The 20,376-nt window shown below is 35.9% G+C and overlaps 1 protein-coding gene across 1 annotated transcript in view; it reads right to left on the reverse strand.

The window, feature by feature from the left end:
• The window catches only part of IMMP2L (inner mitochondrial membrane peptidase subunit 2), an 875,294-nt gene that overhangs the window by 790,460 nt on the left and 64,458 nt on the right, over positions 1-20,376 (reverse strand). Inside the window, 1 exon segment of the mRNA XM_073899084.1 lies at positions 14,337-14,440. Within this exon segment, the coding sequence (XP_073755185.1) occupies positions 14,337-14,440 (104 nt within the window).

A 20,376-nucleotide genomic window follows, 5' to 3' on the forward strand; every position in this document is an offset into this window, starting at 1 on the left:
GAATTCATTCGTCTCAGTATCCTATCAATGGTTGTTTATATGGTTCTATAAACTCATCACACACCACGTGTCTTTGCCTCATCTCTATGTTGACCAATGACACACAAGGGTAGAAACTGCGCCTCCATTTCTGCTGTGCCATCTCACAACACTTATCACCAATGGTATGCTGTTAAACCACATTACTGAATTTAAAAAAAAAAGAAACAAAAACAAAAACAAAAAAAAACCCTTATTTAAAGCCCTGATGTGTAGTGTTCACCAATTTTCATGATATAAATACTCACACCGTAGCTGATTTCAGCCTGTCAACATGAAATCACTGAATGCAGTGTTGTGAAGAAATGCACACATTGACTTGGGAGCCAGTTCAAAACAATGTATGATGCTGGGCACAACTGCTGATTTAGTGAATATGCAGTTTCCTTCCTAATATGCCCACCTGCCACAATTTTGACAAGCTTCAAAAATACCTATTTTCAATTCTGTCTTATTCAAGACACTTTTATTCAGTAGAATGAGTAAGTCCCACAAAGGAGGTGCTTTGACTCTCTGTTGTATCAGAGTGGCTAGTTCTATGCCCAGAGTAATCCCTTAGAAAATATTTGCCAAATTAATAAGCTGTCAATATTTTTAAATAGAATAAAATACCATGTAAGTATCCAGTAAGAGCTGTGATATGCCTCATATCATAAAATAATTAACCTACCCATGTGGAAAATAAAATAATCACAGAAAAAACAGCTGTCAAATTAAAGGGTATGTTAGAAATTATTGAGTACAATTCTTTCATTTTATTTAAAAAAAAAAAATCCACAGAAGTTGATTGACACACAGTCCCTTAGTGCCAGAGTGAGCCTAGAACTCAGGTCTGTTGTATCTGGTCCAAATCTTTTCTGAGTAGATAATCATGACTGTCCCTTGGGTTATTGTCTACTTGAGCTAATAACCTGTTGAGGAGCTGCCATTATTTTGAAAAGCAGACTTTTTCATTGGTTTTCCACACTAATATATATTGCAGAACTACATTTAATATAATATCTAATAAAAGAAAAATCAAGGTAATTATAAGACTATATCAGTGACCAGAAAAAAAAAAGACTATAATTATAAAAGATATTTCTGTATATATCTGATGACCTTTTTCTCAACACAGCATCATGGAAGCAGAGATTAGCCCAAATTCTATATTCATAGCATCTTTAAATTTGGAATTATCTATGAACTTAATTATCTTGATTACTATTCTATCTGATCATAGTACAAAGGTCATGTAAAATTAGACCTTATACTGATTCCAGAAATGATTACCCAGATCTTCCCACAGTTCAGAGGCCTAAAATAAAAACTGGAAAAATGGCCAAGAATTTATCAACATCTTTATAAAATTTTAATAATTTACATATATATAAATTATTGGGTTAATTTGAGAGAAAAAAGTCTTTAGACAATATTTGGGATTTCTTTAGACAATATTTTGGATTTCTACCCATTTATGTTTTTAATAAGACCTGAACTGAGAAACCCTTACAGAAATCCTAATTTCCTATACTGCATTTCTCTGAATGGTTCAATTAGGCTAGCAGCCTAAACATATTTCTGTTGTCAAACACATAAGCAGAATCCAAATTTAAAGAACTGATCAATAACAAAAAAAAATACATTATAGCTAAAATTATAGTATTTTAATGGATTATAGATGATATCCTTCTCATGAGAAATTATTTTTCTCTATTTAATTATTTGTTACCATTTAAAAATCTACAGAGAATAAATGTGTTTAAAAAATCATACCACTCTGAAATTAACTAAAAACATCACTCCCCTCCATTTCTAGAGTAAACGTGAGTATTCAAAGATAATTGCAGGAGGTTAAGTTCATTAGCCATTATTCCCCTAACACCTAAGGCAGTTTTCTGATTTTTTTTTTCAGTATGATCTTATTACTGCCTAATTATCCATATCGCTTTTCTTCCTTTTTGTTCAACTGAAATTCACTGGAGCAGTTTAACCTTTCATTTAGAATCATTAAATATAACCCCTCCTTCACTGATAATTGGCCTTTTTCTTTATTAACTGATTTCCCCTCTTGATTTATTATATATCTTTTTTGCCAAATTTGGATACATTCTGTTGATACATTTTTTTACCTTCCTTCAACTCAATTAACACACTGTCACGGTTACCAAAACTTTCCTATTATTTCTTCAAGTTCTTATTGCACTTTAAAGATCCTCTAGTAGAATAATGAATTTTTAATAAACCTGGAATATTTTAATGATTCTTCTTTAATTCTATAATGAAATTTACGTAAGACATACTACTCACACTGAAATGTTTCCTACTCTTCTGTCATAACTCTACAGTAACTTTTCAGCAATCCAAATACACAAATCTTTGCAATGTAACGTATGACCTCTAAAAGCACAAAAAGTCACATTATAATTATCATATCCATAGCCAAATCCAACTGAGCCAGCTTCTCTGTCAGCAATTTCAACATCCATACAATTTTTAATAAAGTGAAACTTATATTTGTGGTGCCTTCAGTAAATATTAACATGACCTCAGAATGTGAGTAAACCTGTCACTAGATTATGCAAGGAGTAATCTTTCATAATACAGGGCATTGAGGCTTCTTATTAATGGAAATACACAGCAAGAAACAACAACAGCAAAAAAAAGGATTCCTGTTCCCTTCCTGGACAGACATGTTCTCCTGAGCTCCAAAGCACAGATAAAGTTTGGCGGCTGTTGTTTAAGCCCCTTCCCTTTCTTATCAGCCACGGCCACATTTCCCAGCCACTGCCACCTCCACTCCCCAAACACAGTGCCTTTCTTTATAAAAGGTAAAGAAAAATGGGAGGGTAACTACTGACCTTGGATCGAATAAGATGATGTTTAAGTTTTGAGATTCCTTCCACATCTCCAGGACCTGAACTATGAAACAGAAAATGGGCTCTAGCATTTCTTTTAAGAGCGAGTACTGGTAGGAAGTGCATCGTAAGTTGACAAAACACAGACAACCAGGACAAGATTAACTATTAGAGTCTTAATAACTCAACTCCCAGAGTAAATTATAAGCAGTGAAGAAATGTAAGATTTCTATAGCTTTCTTACTTTAAACAATTTTAAGCAAGCAAGAAAGGATTTTGCTCTCATCCTCCTGTAAAACACCTGCCTGCCAACTTAATTTCTCCAATCATTTCCACTGAAGACATAATCTTAATAAGCACAGATTCATTTGATGCCATTGACCAAAAGAACCTTGGTGTTCAAAGTCTCCTTATCCATTCTAAAACTTCTGTGTAAGGTGCCAACTTGGCTTCTTTTCTTTCAAAAATTTCAAATTGGTTTTGACTCTAGCTTCAAAAGTATGCAAAAATCTGCATTTTTCTGATATTCTGAGTGATTGATTCTTATGTCCAGCTCCTCAAAACTCTTGTCAGGCAATCTTAAAATGGAAGAGACGTTAGAGATCGACTAGTCTATACTTCATATTTTGCAGATGCTAAAACTGACACAAAGAATAAATTAAGATAACCAGTCTGAGGTCACACAGCCAGTTAACAAGTAATGCAGCTGGAAGGAGAAGCAAGATCTCCTCAAGCTTTGTCCTGTATTTTGTACCAGGAAACTGGCAGATAGAGGCTGACAGAGTTTTTTTATGTAAAAGAAAATAATACCTAAATAAAATCAGTATTTGCAAATCCTTCTAAGAATGGTTATAAGAATCTTTCGTAAAAGTTCATTTTCCTTTTCCATACATTTTAGGGGTACTATTAGAACTGCTTATAATGTTTAATTGCTTAACACAATTTTTTACTACCACTATAACAAATTAAAGCAAACTTAGGGGTTTGAAACATCATCCATTCATTAACTGTCCATTCTCTAGGACAGAAATCTGGCAGGTTTGGCTGGGTACTCTGCTTTGGGTCCCAGAAAGCCAAAATCAAGGTGTCAACTACTCTGGGCCCTTATCGAGAGAATGGGGGAGAATCTACTCCCAGGCTTATAAGGTTGTTGGCAAAATTCAATTCCATATAGTTATAGGACTGAGGTCCTGATTCCTTTGCTGGCCTTTGGCCAGAGGTTATGCTCAGCTTCTAGAGGTAGTACACTTTTCTCTGCTCAGGGCCCCTGAATCTACAAAGCCAGCAATAATGCTCCAAATCCTTTCTGCATTTGGCTCTCTCTGATGTTTTCTTCTACATCTCCCTCATTTCAGCCTCCGCTTTTAAAGACTCATGTGATTAAACTGGACCTGGATAACGGAGGATAACCTCATCATTTTAAGGTCAACTGAAGGTCAACCTTAATTACATCTGCAAAGTCCTTTTGGCAGTGCAAGGTCACATATTCATGGGCATGATATCTTATCATATTCACTGTCCTGGTGATTAGGTTATAGAATCTTCTCGGAGACCAAAATTCTGCCTACTATACTTAGCACCTATTTTTTTTTTTTAAGATTTTATTTATTTATTTGACAGAGAGACAAAGCAAGAGAAGGAACACAAGCAGAGGAGTGGGAGAGGGAGAAGCAGGCTTCCCGTGGAGCAGGGAGCCCGATGCGGGGCTCAATTCCAGGACCCCGGGATCACGACCCGAGCCGAAGGCAGATGCTTAATGACTGACCCACCCAGGCATCCACACCTATTTTATTAATAAAATAAATCACTTAAGGAAATGTGACTGGTTTTAGTTTTTTTAAGATTTATTTATTTTGAGAGAAAGAGCATGCGTGTGTGCAGCAAAGGGGCAGAGGGAGAAGGAGAGGGAGAGAATCTCAAGCGGACTCCCTGCAGAGAGCAGAGTCCAGCACGGAGCTTCATCCCACAACCCTGAGACCATGACCTGAACTGAAATCAAGAGTCAGACACTTAACAGACAGACCACCCAGACACCCCAAGGAAATGTGACTTTTTCTTTTTAACCGATCCATATTGTTCACACTTAACTCTAACAAAAACACTACTTTTCACCCCTAATATTTATATATCTGTTTCCAGTAATGGCTCAGATCAGCCCTGTTGATGTCCAGTGCCAAGCCCTGCACCAATCACAGGGCCAGCTTCGTAAGGATGTGACCAGTGCAGTCACACATGGGTCTGAGGCTCAGAGAGACCACAATCTTGGGATTTATTGCTCTGCAGCTGCATCTTAAAATTCCTACCACTTTGAATGTGTTTTAGAAGTGAAGTCCAATAGGACAATACAGCAAATGCCAGGGAGTTGTTTTCTGAAAAGGAGTTTATTTCTCTTTCATTTTTGAAGAACAGTTCCAACAGGTACAAAATTCTAGGCTGGAATTTTTTTTTCCTTTAGCACTTTACAGATATCATTCAGTTATCTCCTGTCTCCCATTGATTAAGAAGTCAGCTATCTTTTTGCTTCTTTGAAGATAATATGACCTTTTTTTCTTCTCAAGATTTTTCTATTTTTCTTTGGCTTTCAGTGGTTCGACTACCATGTGCCCTAAATGTGTTTTTTCATTGTATTTATCCTATCAGGTTTATAGTGCTTCCTGATTCTATATGTCGATGTCTTTCATAAGTTATGGAAAATGCGGGGTACCTGGGTGGCTCAGTCAGTTAAGAGTCTGTCTGCCTTCAGCTCAGGTCATGATCCCAGGGTCCTGGGATTGAGTCCCACATCGGGCTCCCTGCTCAGCGGGGAGTCTGCTTCTCCCTCTGCTGCTCCCCCTGCTCGTGCTCTCTCTCTCTCTGTCAAATAAATAAATAAAATCTTTAAAAAAAAAGTTATGGAAAATGCTTGGCCTTTATTCAAATATTGCTTCCTCTGCCCCACTCTCTCTTTCCTCCTCCTCTTCTGCTACTCCAATTAGATGGACAGCAGCCTTTTTCACTATGTGCTAAACAGACCTCTTGCACTATTCATTGTATGTCACAATCTTGTATCCCTCCATACTCCAGGGTAGAGATTTTCTCACTGACCTTTCACCCTGTTCACAAATCCTCTCCACAGCTGTATCTAATTTGCTGTCAACCTCATCAACTGAGTTCTTGTCTTCAGGTATACTAGTTTTCATTTCTAGAATTCCTTTTGATTTTTTTTATAGATTGTAATTCTCTGATGAAGTTATCCATCTTTTCATCAATTTTTGAATATACTGATAATTATTTTATAGCCCATATCTGATCATTCCAACAGCTAAATCACTAGGAGGTTATTTCTATTATTTATTGTTTTATTTTGTTTTGTCTTGGTCCTGGCTTCTGACATGCATGATGATTTTTTATTGAATGCCAAGTGTTGGGTACAAAACATGATGTCTCTTGCTTCAGCACGATGACTCTGCATGATGTCTCTTGCTTCTGGCAAAGACAGTTTAAGTAAAGGCAGATCACATTAAAATCAGGATTGAGTTTATCAGAGGCTGCATCTCAATTTTTGTAAGTTATGGTCTATTTCTAGTTCTCCCTAACCCCTAGGATATACCCTTCAAGGGTCCCAATTAAAAGTATGGAGTATTTTACCAGGGTCCTGCCTCGTCCTCCTTGAATTCTAGTTTGACTCACTAGCAGTATAAAACTGTCAAAGATTCTACTCAGCATCTCACTATCTTAGCTGCCACTCTTTGGCTTCTCAGTCTCACAGCCTGTGGTGCTTACAAAGTGACAAATAACCCAAGATAAAAGTGGCACCGAATACAGGGTGCACCTCAATGTGGTTCCCTTCACTCTGGGATCTTTGCCCTTTGACAGAGCTACAATGCATGTAGATTTTTTTTTTTTTAAATGCAGCTTTCTCATGTTTCTCAGTATGGGCCTTAGTTTGAAATAAACTAGTCTATCACAGATGAAAGTGGAAATCAGATATTGCTTGATCATAGTAGCCTATCTTTATATATGTATCTATATCTTAATAGTTCCAGGAGAATTTAAAACAGGTTGGCCTACCTACGTAACAGTTTCTTTTTCTGGGTTATATTTACTGTTTTTAAAACTTAAATTGTCTGCTTCTCCAAAATACTTATTTCTCTGTTACAATTATTATTTAAGCTTATATTCAAAATGCTTCTCCTTAAGAGTTCAGTCTGACTCAATACATATATAATATGTATTTGGGAGCTCCTTTATAAATGCTTCCCTGAAATTTCTTTTTTTTTCCTTTTTTTTTTTAATAAAAGTCACAGTGTTCTCAGATACTGGATTTTTTCACAGTAAAAATAAAACAGTTACAACAAAGTAACTGTTTACAATAAAACAGTTACAAACATAAGTACCTACTATTTCATAGAATGTTGCCTGTATAACTTTGTTCTTTGACAATTTCCAGTTATGGCTCAAAGGATATAAGATTTAGGAAATAGGTTGAGCAGAAGCCATGAATATATCCTATAGCTATATTACCATAAAATCTCGATAATTCAAAATTGAAATTTATGATCACTGAAACATTTCCTAGCTCAAAACTAAGAAAATGTTTTGTTGCATAATTAAATGTATAACACTTGTGGAAGCAGTTTACCCTACTCAGGAAAGCAAATTGATATTAAGGACTACCTTAAAGGCACCAACTTTTTGTATGCCTATGAAGAGCAGTTACAAAATCAGTTTAATCTCTATCAAATAAAAGCAATAAATACACTATCTCATTTTTTTTAAGTATCATTTGTAAACATACTGAGCAATGACTGTAAACTACAGTGGGCAATTGAAAGTGCTGAAAACTAAATCCCTCATCAAAATAAACTGCAAACTAGATTTCACTGTCCACCATTTTTACAGTCAATTAATTTTAAAAGAAGAAGGAGGAGGAGGGGGAGAAGAAGAAGAAAAGGAAAAAGAAAAAAATAAGATAAAAAAGTTTGCTTTTAGAACCTTTCTTTCAAAGTCATGGTCTTCGTAATTTTGTGTTCCTGAAATATACAATATTACCTACAAACTCAGAAAAATATTTGGCTATAAACAAAAAAAAATAAGAAATGAGTACAGATTAAACAGATAAGCATCCACAATTATATTCTTCCAGCTCAACAGATAACTGGCTTTTAATATGATTAAAGGTCATCATTCAGTATTATCATTGCTCTGAGCATTTGTTCAAAACCTGAATTTGGTTTTTTAGCAGATTAATTTACCTTGGTGGATTAAGGGATCTTTAAAGATTTACAAGCACTCAAGACACAAAGGAACTAGCACCTTTCTTTTTTTTTTCAAAGGCTCAATTCTGTTTCATCTATTTCCCTGGCTGAAATCTTCATAACTCTTTGCTCACATTCACTGCTGAAAATGTAGCCATCATAGTGGCCATCTGTCAGAAAATAGCAATTAGTTTAGCATGTCACAAACCAGCTGCAGAAATTATATGCACACTATATGTTCATAATAGTGTCTTATTGCTATTAATGAAGAGACTACATTTCATGAACCACTGTATCAAAATTCATTACAGAAATGGAGATAATATGATAGATGCTGAGATAAGAGGGCCTGCTTGACTTCTTCGCTAAGAACGAGTAAGTGTCCTCAACCAAACCACCACCACAATATATGGAGGCATTATAGTTTGAAGGTTAAGAACACAGGATTTGATGAGAGGCACTTCAAAACTTTGCTTTTCCATTTACTAGCTGATATGTCCTTAAGCAAGTTACTTAACCTCTCTATACCTCACTGTTCTCATCTATAAAATAGGAATAACAGTACCTACTTATGGGGGGCGGTTAAGATAAGGATTAAATAAAAATGAATATGAAACTCTTAGTCTAGTGACTGGAAAATAAAAAACAGTCAATATATATTTAAAAAACTGTTGTGGGGGTGCCTGGCTGGCTCAGTTGGTTTAGTATGTGCCTCTTGATCTCAGGGTCATGAGTTCAAGCCCCATACTGGATGTGGAGTCTACTTAAAAAAAAAACAAAAAAAAAACTTTTTTTCTCTCTCTCATAGACTGCATGTCTTTTTTCTGCATGTCTTTTTCTTTGTCTTTGGACCTGATCACCCCAATACTCTTACCAAAACAAAGTGTTTAGCTCTCTTGGGGAGTCTGCCTTTGCCTCATAGCAACTACCTTAGTATTTTTCCACCCCAGACTTTAGGATCTCACATTAGCTCACCTTAGACACACTCCAGGAAAGCAGCAGGGGCTGATGGGAAAAGGTTTAGACACAGTGATGTCTGTCCAATAGAAACAGAGTGCGTGTCACATGTTTAATTTTGAATTTTCTACTAGCCACGTTAAAAAAAGAAAAAGAGAGGGGCGCCTGGGTGGCTCAGATGCTCAGGTCATGATCCCAGGAGCCTGGGATCAAGTCCCGCATCGGGCTCCCTGCTCCTTGGGAGCCTGCTTCTCCCTCTGCCTCTCTCTGTCTCTGTCTCTCATGAATAAATAAATAAAATCTTTAAAAAAAAAAAGAAAGAAAGAAAAAGAGGGGCGCCTGGGTGGCTCAGTCGTTAAGCATCTGCCTTTGGCTCAGGTCATGATCCTGGGGTTCTGGGATTGAGCCTCGCATCGGGGTCCCTGCTCTGCGGGAAGCCTGCTTCTCCCTCTCCCACTCCCCCTGCTTGTGTTCCCTCTCTTGCTGTGTCTCTCTCTGTCAAATAAATAAAAAAAATCTTTAAAAAAAAAAGAAATCTTTAAGTTAATTTTAAATAATGTATTTTATCTGACTGAATATACCTAAAATATTATTTTAACAAGGGGCAGTAACCACTTTAGCTGCTCAACAGCCACATTTGCCTGCTACGTCGGACAGGACAAGTTCAGAGTTAAGTGGACCTGGATTCGCATTCTGGCTCTGCTATTCACTTGCTATTTACTTGCTAAACCTCATTTTCACTGTGTTAAAAATAACCATTTCCAGATATTGTTATGAGAATTAAGTAAAAATGGCATACACACAGTGCATGGCACAATGCCTGATATACAGGGGTGTTCGTGAAATGAGAATTTCCCCACCCCCACCTTCTACTCTAGAACTGAAAATGGGCTCGGTATCGTATCATCTGTGACCCAGCCTTAGTTCCTTCTCTTCTATCTGTACTATAAACTTTAGCCTTTCCCCCACCTGCATGCCTCTCCCGCCTTGCTTCCTAGCAGCAGTAAATGTGACTGTGTGGACTTCTGGAAGCCATGGGGTCTCTTAGTCATGACCCAAGTATGTGGTCCTTAGAAACTGAAATGATCTAGGTGAGAGAGTTTTCTTCTCTGGCCCTGTCTCATCCGGCTGGAGCTTACCACAACTATGGCTTCCCCAGCAAGTGCCATCAATAGCAATGCTTCTCCACTGGAACATACACTGACCTGAAAACTTCTAAAGGTAAGGAGTTTTCTACAAAATAACTGGCAGAACCCTTCAAAAGTGTCAAGATCAAAAAAGACAAAGAACAAATGAGGAACTATCACAGATTGGAGGAACCTAGAGAGATTAAAAAATCAAAATGAAATATGGGATCCTGTGTAAGATCTTGGTGCAGAAAAAAAGACCTTGGTGGAAAAACTGGTGAAACTCACATAAGGTCTGTGAGTTAGTTAACAGTGTCAACTTCATCTCAGTAATTGTACCATGGTAATGTACAATGTTAATTTAGGGGGGTATAAGATGAATAGTCTGCTGCTCTAATGGATAACATGGTGACTACAGTTGATAACATTGTATTCTTTCACTGAAATTTGCTAAGAAAGTAGAACTTAAATGTTCTCACACACAAAAGGTAAATATGTAAGGTGACAGATGTGTTAATTAACTCAGTGGGGTGAATCCTATCACTACATACAACACACACACACACACACACACACACACAATTTACACATCAATACAGCTGAAAAAAAAAACATTGAAGGTTATATGGGAATTCTCTATACTATTTTTATGACCTTTCTTGAGGTCTAATAACATTTCAAAATAAAAAGCTAAAAGATTTTTAAGTGTGATTATTTGAAACTTTATTATGAAGGCACCTCTGTCCCAATGGATTTACCAACTGATATACCACTGTAAATATGCTACTTATGTTAAGCCTATTGCAGTAAGGCCATCACACAAGTTAATGAAAAGTCAATTCCAAGGTATCGAAAATCCACCTTAATCAACACTATTAGTTCGCAAATCCACTAAGAGAGTATGATGTCACCTACATACACTCGGTAATACCAAGGACTTGATGACAGCAAATAATGTTTTATGTGACGAGTAATGTTATTAAATAAATATATCTTTTGATTTAACATTACCGAATAACGTGCTTAAACATTAGCTCCACTGAGACCAACTTTTCACAGAAAGAAAGTGACACGAAAAGATGAGGAAGAGATGCAAAGAAGCATAAACTAATATGTACCCCTTCAGACCTTCCACGCTTTAGGAAACAGCTTGGGTCAATAAGCTCCGAACAAAACCCAGTGCAATAGAAAAGAAAGTCTGTTCTACTACAGCATGTGTTTCTGTAACATGAATCAGCTCACAGGGACTATGAAGAACGGGTTTCAGTATAAAGCAGAAGCTGCATTAGTTCATAGGAATTTTTTCCCAGATCATTAATGCGTTGCCTCTTTAATAATAGCAACTGAAGGCTAAGTACACTAATGGCAATAAGCCAGGAAGGAATCAGTACTGTATATTCAATCCTTCTCTTACAAGTGCTTACTGAAAGGTTAACTCTGATCTTTGTTTTAAATATATATACATGTAAATAAATAAATAAAGTAAGTAAGGTAACCCTGAACAATGAGCAGAGGATACACCTCTGGTATCAGTACATTTTGTACAAAGCTTGCAATCTTCTATTTGTAACTTCTGATGAAAATGTCCCTCTGCCCTTGTATACATAGACGAGCTCAACCCTTCCTTATATTGCCTTCAAGTTGCCTTCAGCTTTGTCATTTTAAATAAATCCTACACTTAATGCAGTGCTTATTTATAAAAAATTTCATGTTTAAACTGTGCTAGCAGTTTTATTGAATTGTTATTGTTTTCATTAGTGCTCTAGTTACAAAGTTGCATTAGCCCTACTACTTTATGAATTTGCAAACTGCAACTTTCCAGAAACGTATATATAATATTATAATTAAAATGCTGTATTTCCACATACATTGAATATATAAAACACTGTCCCAGGATTTTTTTTAAATATAAATTGTCTTACTACCTTATTCCCAAAGATTTAATGTATCAATGAAATGTGCCATATCATTTTGTAAACAGAATGACAAACTACAGTTTCTATTTAGCCTTAAATTCAAATTTAGTCACGCATTTCTTGAGTCACACATTTCTTAAATAGAATGTTCTGATATAATAATGATAATTATCATCTAAGTTAAAACCAGACTGATACATTTTGTAAGAAAAGCAAATATGCAGTGTTGACATGAATTAAATATATACTCATGAACATTAATCAAACCAACATCAATCTTTTCAAATGAAGCAGTTATAAAATGCATAAAAATAATAAGGACATTTAGAAAGCATTTTTGCTCATAAAACTAAAAAGATACTTTAACATCTTTTATACAGTATTACATCATGCTAAAAAAGAATTTAGCAAAAGACTTCTTGTTCCTTTCTCAAAAAAAAAAATCATTGCTTAATGATTATTTGTTGTTAAATAACATAGTACCAATCACTAAGCATTCTTTTATGTAAATGGCTCCTTCTAGCAACAAGCATTATGAAAGAAAATTTGCATTATTTGTACATGACAGAGATATAGCACATAATTAACTCATTAAAAATACAGTTTGACCCAAGGAGCTATAATTTATCATATCAACCCCAATTTAGATATACTATTTTTAAATTACTTTATATAATAAATATTAATTAGTTTAATATTTACATAAGAGAATAGTGTTCTCTTTTTCACATAGTCCATGATATGCTAGCATACTTTTATGGACTCATGCAACCCTGAATTTCAAGGAACCTTTTTTTTTTTCCAATTCCCTATTCAAATTTACTTGCTTAGAGATAGTCAGCATGTTTCTCTTGGAAAAAAAAAACTGCACAATTGTCTGCTTATAGTGTGACCTCTTTCACTTGGGTGGGTATCCTCTCCATCACCGACTAAATGAGAATGTAACCTTGTCAAACCAAAGGCAAAAGAATAATGAGCACACAACAGGCTAACCCAGCATGGAAAAGGTTGTTAAGGAGGTTGCAAAAAAAGTACTCTGAATGACAAAATAAAAGTAGAGTCCAAAGAGTAGGTTAATATTAAAGAAAGCACTCAAGAACATGAGAAGCATTTAATCCCCATCCCTGGATGTCTGCCATACAAAACTCCACTCAGATGTATTTATTTTATTAGTTACTAACCAGATTTAGTTGATATGTTTTCAAATGAATCCTGGTAAAACAAGGCTTGAAGGAGATACATTTATGAAATGTCTATTTCCACAAAGGGCTAGCCAAAGGTTAAGTACGGACAAGTAGATCATGTTTTATGTTTACCAAACAATCATATTCTCATCCAACAAAAAAACAATCATTCCAATTAAAGAAAGAGAAATATAAATTGGAAGTCTTCACCAAACACCAGGATTTTACTAACGTTAAAACAAATGACAGTAACTTCTATATGAAATGCTACCCTGATGCACTAACTGCCATCACAGGGAAGCATAGGAAAACATTTTTATAAGTAGGTGAAACCAGAAGAAATCAGGCAAGTTCTGTTACAGGCTTCTCAGTGTGAATTTACTTTTAAAACAAACAAATCTCAAATCTAAACCATTCGAGCACGTGCTGGGATCATTGCATCAGTTATGCACACTTTGACATTCTTCTTCTACATTAAGACTGGAATGAAATTCTTGTTCCTGACCAGTCATAATACTTTAACAGAGAAACAGTGCCACCTTTTGGTCCCAAACAAAAGCCTCCAGTCTACTAATCTTCCAAACTGCCTTATTTCAGTGCAATCACTGAGACTTTACATAGAAATGTCACTGAATTTCATGTCGCAATTATCATTTTCTAGAAATATTGTGTACCTACACAAACTAATAAAAATGAAGTAACATTAAGGTTGCTTCCAAGATGCAAAACTTCAAAATAATCCAAACTGATACCAAATACATGTACTTTAGATCATCAATATAATTTCTAATCAACATATCATTAAAGACATTTTACCAAATTCAAGTATGTCAACCAACTGATATATTTTAGACATAAAAGAAAAATCCTTTCTTCTAGCATTATTACATTTCAAAATTGGTTTTTAAAAATATATTACATTTAAAAAGTACCTATTAATTTAATAATTGGCAAATGATATTAACAGCAAACTACCAGTTAAATCAGACAATTATAAATAATTTCATATACAAATATAATATGTTTCTGATTTACTTACACCAATGACACAATGTCACCACGTTGTACTTCAAAATTCCTCACTTTCCAGTGGTTCAAAAGCACCACATCAGATGATTGACTCCCCCCAGGATTCAAAGAAGGCTAAAAAATAAGGAGAAAGAGACACATCTATCATTTGTATTTTTCAATCTTCATGGTTCCTTGCACTTCATAGCTCTAGTGCAGTGCAATAAAACATTTCTAATATAGTAGCTTTCAATAAATTGCTGTTCTAAAGTAACTGCCAATGATGAGTTTTCAAAAAGACTCATCGGTATTCTTCACAGGTGAACGGGGGGAAAAACATACATTACCAATACCTACTTGAAAGGAAAATGTGCTAGATACTCAAATCTTTACTAAGCTCCAGTAAAGAGGTATGAAAAGCTTTAAGAAGGGTTATTTAAAAAAAAAAAAAAAAGGAGAAAGAAATGAATCAAACCTCCCAAAGGAATATTCAGATGGGATCTAATTCCACAGGAGTGCACATCACTGTTCCATTTGGGGAAAAGAAGAAATAATCTCCAATCAACCAGGGAAACAGCCATATGAAGAAGAAAAGGGAGCAGAAGAAACAAGGGATGGGACAATTATGGAAGATGTGGGCATCTCCCACACTGACCTCTCTCTTCTAGAGAGAGCAGGGAGTGAGGGTCCTGGTCCCAGTTTCAAACTAGTAAGTGACCTTCACCCTAGGATTCAGATGAGTCTAGATGTGCCTAAGGACTGATGGAGCAAAAACTGAGACACGTTTTGTGTAAGAATTCATCTGAAGGTCGGAAACCATCTAGGCATAAAAATTTGATTGAGGAACCAAGAAGCCCACACACCTGTCACTTGGACAGGGGTGCCGAAAAAACCAGTGAATAACAAGTCTGAAACCTGCGGTGGGAACAGAGAAAATAAGAAGAGAATAAGAAAAACTGGGAGAGCTTTCTCGCCATTGACCCTCCAGGGTCAATGAGGGGAAACTGCAGTTTCTGTGGTAGTGGAAAAAGTGCCAAACCACAGCGGAGGCTCTCTGCCCTCACTGACAGGGGCAGCACGAGGAGACAGCCATAGCCCAGGGCAGGAGCCAGGAAAACAGTGCATGCCACACAACAGCCAGCCCCCGGAGCATTAGTGATATGCTCTCTTTCAAAGATTCCTGGAACTATTCATAGATTTCCACAAAGCCGATGTGGGCAAAGCTGTAGAAATTTTGTGTGAGGGCAATTATCATGATCTTATTTTTTACTCCCCAGGTTTTCTTGTGGCCAATGTATACTGGACATTTCCGAAGATCTCAAATACTCCCACAGCTTCTACCAACTCCTTTATGTGATAATGCCTAAGTATCTCTATCTTTCTTTTTAAATTCTGGGCTATTCATTTTACTTGACTATCTCATGTAAAATTCAACATAATTAAATGGAATTTGTCATTATTTCTTACCAAGAAAGCTTTTCTTTCTTATTTTCTTACATCTTATTTATCATTTTCCCAGTTGACTAGCTTAAAATGTTGGTTAGCTTTTTACTTCATATCTAACCAATCACCAAGCGAAGGAGTATTGTTCTTTTCACAAAGTCTTTCACTTATGGCCCATCTTTCCTCTTCCCTCTCCCATTAATGTACTTCAAGCACCAATTGTCATATAACTCACCATGTATCTACACTAATCACTTTCACCTCCAACTGAGAAAGGAATGATTCCATTTCTTTCCAGCTATACGATTGTGAGCAAGTTACTTAATTTTATTATGCTTCCATTTCCTTACTAGTAAAGTGGTGATAATTAGTAACTTAGCTAATTAGTAATAATACACAATAATAGCCAATACTGACCTTGCTTACCATGTGCACTGTTCTATTAATGATAACAAGACAACTTAGCACTTACCATGTGCAAGGCACTGTTCTAAGAGCTTTACAAATAATAACTTACTTGGTAAGATCATTCACTTCAAGTGCATAGAACAGTTCTTGACCCATGGACAAGCTCTCAGTAATCTCTATTATTGGTAATACTACATCACAATTTTAATGACAGGTAGTTTTGTGTCCTTCCTCAGGTTCCTCCTCTGGCTCCATAATAAAGAACAGAGCTGAAATAGTAGGATAAACCCAAGGGGCTTTTTTGGGCTATGTGCTAGGGAATGGAGCTTTTGCTATCACACAGTAGGGTTAGATTAAAAATTCAGCTTCCATGTGGGTTCATTCTCTCTCATTCATATTCTCTATCTCCCTCTCTGTCTTCGAGTTTAGAATCTTGTGAGTCCTTTTCCCTTATTTCTTTCTATTTTTCCTCCCATACAACTGATGTAATAAAGGTGGCCTAGGGGGAGACCATCTGAACCACAAAGAGAAAATCTCCTTCTCATTGCACTTTCACTGGGTTTGTTTCTTTCCCTTGCCTTCAGATTAGTGAAGAACAAAAGTGATTTAGCAATTTCTGACTGCTCTTCCTTAGTCTCCTTTATTGGTGTTTTTCAAAAGTTTGTGACCACCACTCATAATAAGTTGCTGGAGAGGTCGGGGGTGGGAGGGATGGGGTGGCTGGGTGATAGACATTGGGGAAGATATGTGCTACAGTGAGCGCTGTGAATTGTATAAGACTGTTGAATCACAGATCTGTACTTCTGAAACAAATAACGCAACATATTTTAAGAAAAAAGAAAAAGAAGAAGACAGCAGGAGAGGAAGAATGAAGGGGAGTAAGTCAGAGGGGGAGACGAACCAGGAGAGATGATGGACTCTGAAAAACAAACTGAGGTTTCTAGAGGGGAGGAGGGTAGGGGGATGGGTTAGCCTGGTGATGGGTATTAAAGAGGGCACATTCTGCCCGGAGCACTGGGTGTTATGAACAAACAATGAATCATGGAACACTACACCAAAACAAATTATGTAATATATGGTGATTAACATAACAATAAAAAATTAAAAAAATAAGATATGCATTTTACACACATGCGCAAAAACACAATTCTGAACAAAATTTCACAAGACAGTGATTACTGATATTTTCTATTCTCTTCTAATCTGTTTTGAAAATTCTGTCTATAACCAACCATATTAAGTTCGCATCCACTGTCCTGATTTTGAAACCTACTAGTAAGTTGCAATCCACAGTGCTAAAATCATAGCTTTAGACAATTCTTCTTCAACCATTACCCTTATGAAGGCTGCATTTTTCCAGAATTCTACCTTTTTTCATTCATTCCTGTTTTTAAATTCTTTCCCTGAAAAATCTCATCAGCATTCTCAATTGCAAATACCACCTATACCAATAACTTCTAAATGCATAGTCCCCAAATCACTTCCTCCTCAATCCACAGCACTTCACACTATAGTACATGCATACTGTAATGTAATTTTTGCTTACCTGTCTGTCTCTACAACTAAGCAAGAAGCACTTTTTATCCATCATGGTAACCCATAGTTAGATTTATACTCCCAACATCAACTACTTCTCTGAGATACAGCTCATAGCTCTAAGTGGGTTGCTGGGCATCTCATCTGATCAAGTCATTCCCCTACCTTAAAGCCTTCACTAACTCCCTAACACTACCAACATGACTGGCTTTAAGATCAAAATCAAGACACACATGATCTGCAGGACCCTATCAATCCCCACTTACATAGTTCCTACCAGTTAAATTAAACCCTAAGTAGGTTATTCACTCACACTTTCAAGACTTTATATAAGCAAATATTTCTGCCTGAAATGTTGTCCCCTCTTTCCACCTTCTGCCATCTTGTTAAGTCATACAGCAAAACAACATTTGCGTCTTATGAGGCAATTTCACAGGAATTCTTTCCTAACCCTCATCTCTCCTTCTCCCCATTCCCAGCTTCAGTGTCCATTAGGTGATCAAAACTCTCAAGTTCCCTATCACCAACCTGTGATCATTCAATCACAGCATATTTAAATGTGCATTGTAATTATTGCCTTATCTCTCTTTCCAAGAGTCTGTAAGCCTTTTGAGAATGTTGTTTCTATGTCTCTGTTCTTGACACCTAGGCACATAGGGTGATTAATAATTTTCAGGGGAAAGAATGAAAAATATCAATTATTGAAATTCCCAAAAACTTGCCAAATTAACATGCCCAGAAGAGAGATCATATTCCACTCCAGCTCCCAATTCTATTTCTGTATTCCCCTCCTTAGTTAACAGTATCACCATTCACCCTGCTCCGCAGACTAAAATACGCTTGCGTCAGCCCCAGTTTCTTACTCTCCCTTACTCTCATCATCCGACTGTTCCTCTGCCCATAATACCTTTCCCCTACTTGGATTTCTACTTATCTCTCAAAGCACAGCTTGGATGGTGACTTCTGTGTGAAGCCTTAAACAGACAAACAAACACCTACAGTTTCCTTGTAGAAATTAGGAAATTACATCCAGGTGCTCCAAGTCCAAAGACAAAAGAATCCCCATGGACTCAAATCTTGACACTTGGATTCATCCTTCCCTTCGAGGATTACTCATCAACCAGCTTTTCTAACTCCAACTTTTAGAACCAAAAGGTAATGAGTTGTAAACAAAAGATTTATGTAGGGAAAAAAATCCCAGAAGGAAGCATGTCTAATTTCTAACAGTAAAATATTAGGATCATCAGTCAACACCTAGAAGACCTCATCTGATTTTATAAAGGAAACAACAGAGTTTTCTTTTACCTTTCCTCTCCTCTACAAGGTTACATTTAATCATTCCCCCATCTGTGCTCCCTTAGCTATTTAGGTTAACTTCAATGATATTTCTTAAAACCTTGTTATAGGTACCTGCCTACACATATAACTTTTTCACTAAAATGTAAGCTTTTCAGTTACAGAAATCATGTCTTACCCATGTTTGTATGCCCAGAAGGAGACCTGGAAAATAGTATTTTTATACTTTAAATTTAAAATATGAAAGGTTTTTAAGAGCATTTTTAAGTAAGATGGTTCCTAGGCAATGTACATTATCTAAACAGTGTATACATTTCTTTCAGTAAAAACATATTCTAGGTAATCTAGTAAGAAATCTTTTGTGCTGCATCAAGTTAGGCAATTTAAACACTAGGAATAAAGTTGAACAGTGCTTTATTATTATGCATAATGAAATAATGCTAACGTAGTATTCATTATGTGAAATAGAATAAAACAGAATAAAATTTTCACAACAGAATTTTTTCTTTACTGTTCATTTATGAATATGAATATGAATAAGAAAATTTTCCTTAAATTGGGAAACTGTTTTACAGGACTATAACAACCATAGTTCTTTGTATTTCAATTTAAAAACTTATTAAAAAGAAAAAAGCACTTTAGTTCCTGACTTTCCTAAAACAACTTTGAGAAGAAAATTAATGCACTAACTTCAAAATGAAAAATTTATATGAAAATGAAGAAAATCTCATTCGTATAATGTTATTTCAGAAAAATTAGTAAGTCATGTTGTTACTCAGAAATTTTACATCTCACTTTCCCTTGAGGGAATGGCAGTTTATGCTTCAGACAGAGCAAGTAATCTTTTCAAATCAAAGAAGTTATACACATGAAATCTAAATTAAAAGTCATAAACTTTCAGAGACTCATGTAACCAGAGTCTATATTTTCTTGTCATATTGTTACTACCTTAAATCTAGATTCACCAAGACAACAACAAAATTATAACCAACTTAAGATAATCAACTTTGGAAGTAAGAAACCTCAGAGAATATTTAATGTAGAAGTTTCCACCTCCATTTCAAAATGTGTGACTGTGTTACATGTTCCTCCTAGTAGTCAAGGAGATTTCCAATAGTAAGGGGAAAAACACTGATTATCATTGGGATTACAAACCCCACAGCTGTTCTGCTCACCTTTTCTTCAGTGACTTTCATCAAACTCAATCTATTTGTGGGTTCCTACCATCGAGCATTAAGGTTAAAAATCAACAACTTAACCCAAAACCAGACAAACACCCCACCAAAAAGAAGAATCACAGACCAATATCCCTGATGAACGTGGATGTAAAAATTCTCACCAAAATACTAGCCAAAAGATCCAACAGTACATTAAAAGTATTATTCACC

The sequence above is a fragment of the Callorhinus ursinus genome, unplaced genomic scaffold (genome assembly GCF_003265705.2).
Source record: "Callorhinus ursinus isolate GAN/ISIS: 27379988/994484 unplaced genomic scaffold, GSC_fseal_2.0 scaffold12, whole genome shotgun sequence".
Classification (NCBI taxonomy): domain Eukaryota; kingdom Metazoa; phylum Chordata; class Mammalia; order Carnivora; family Otariidae; genus Callorhinus; species Callorhinus ursinus.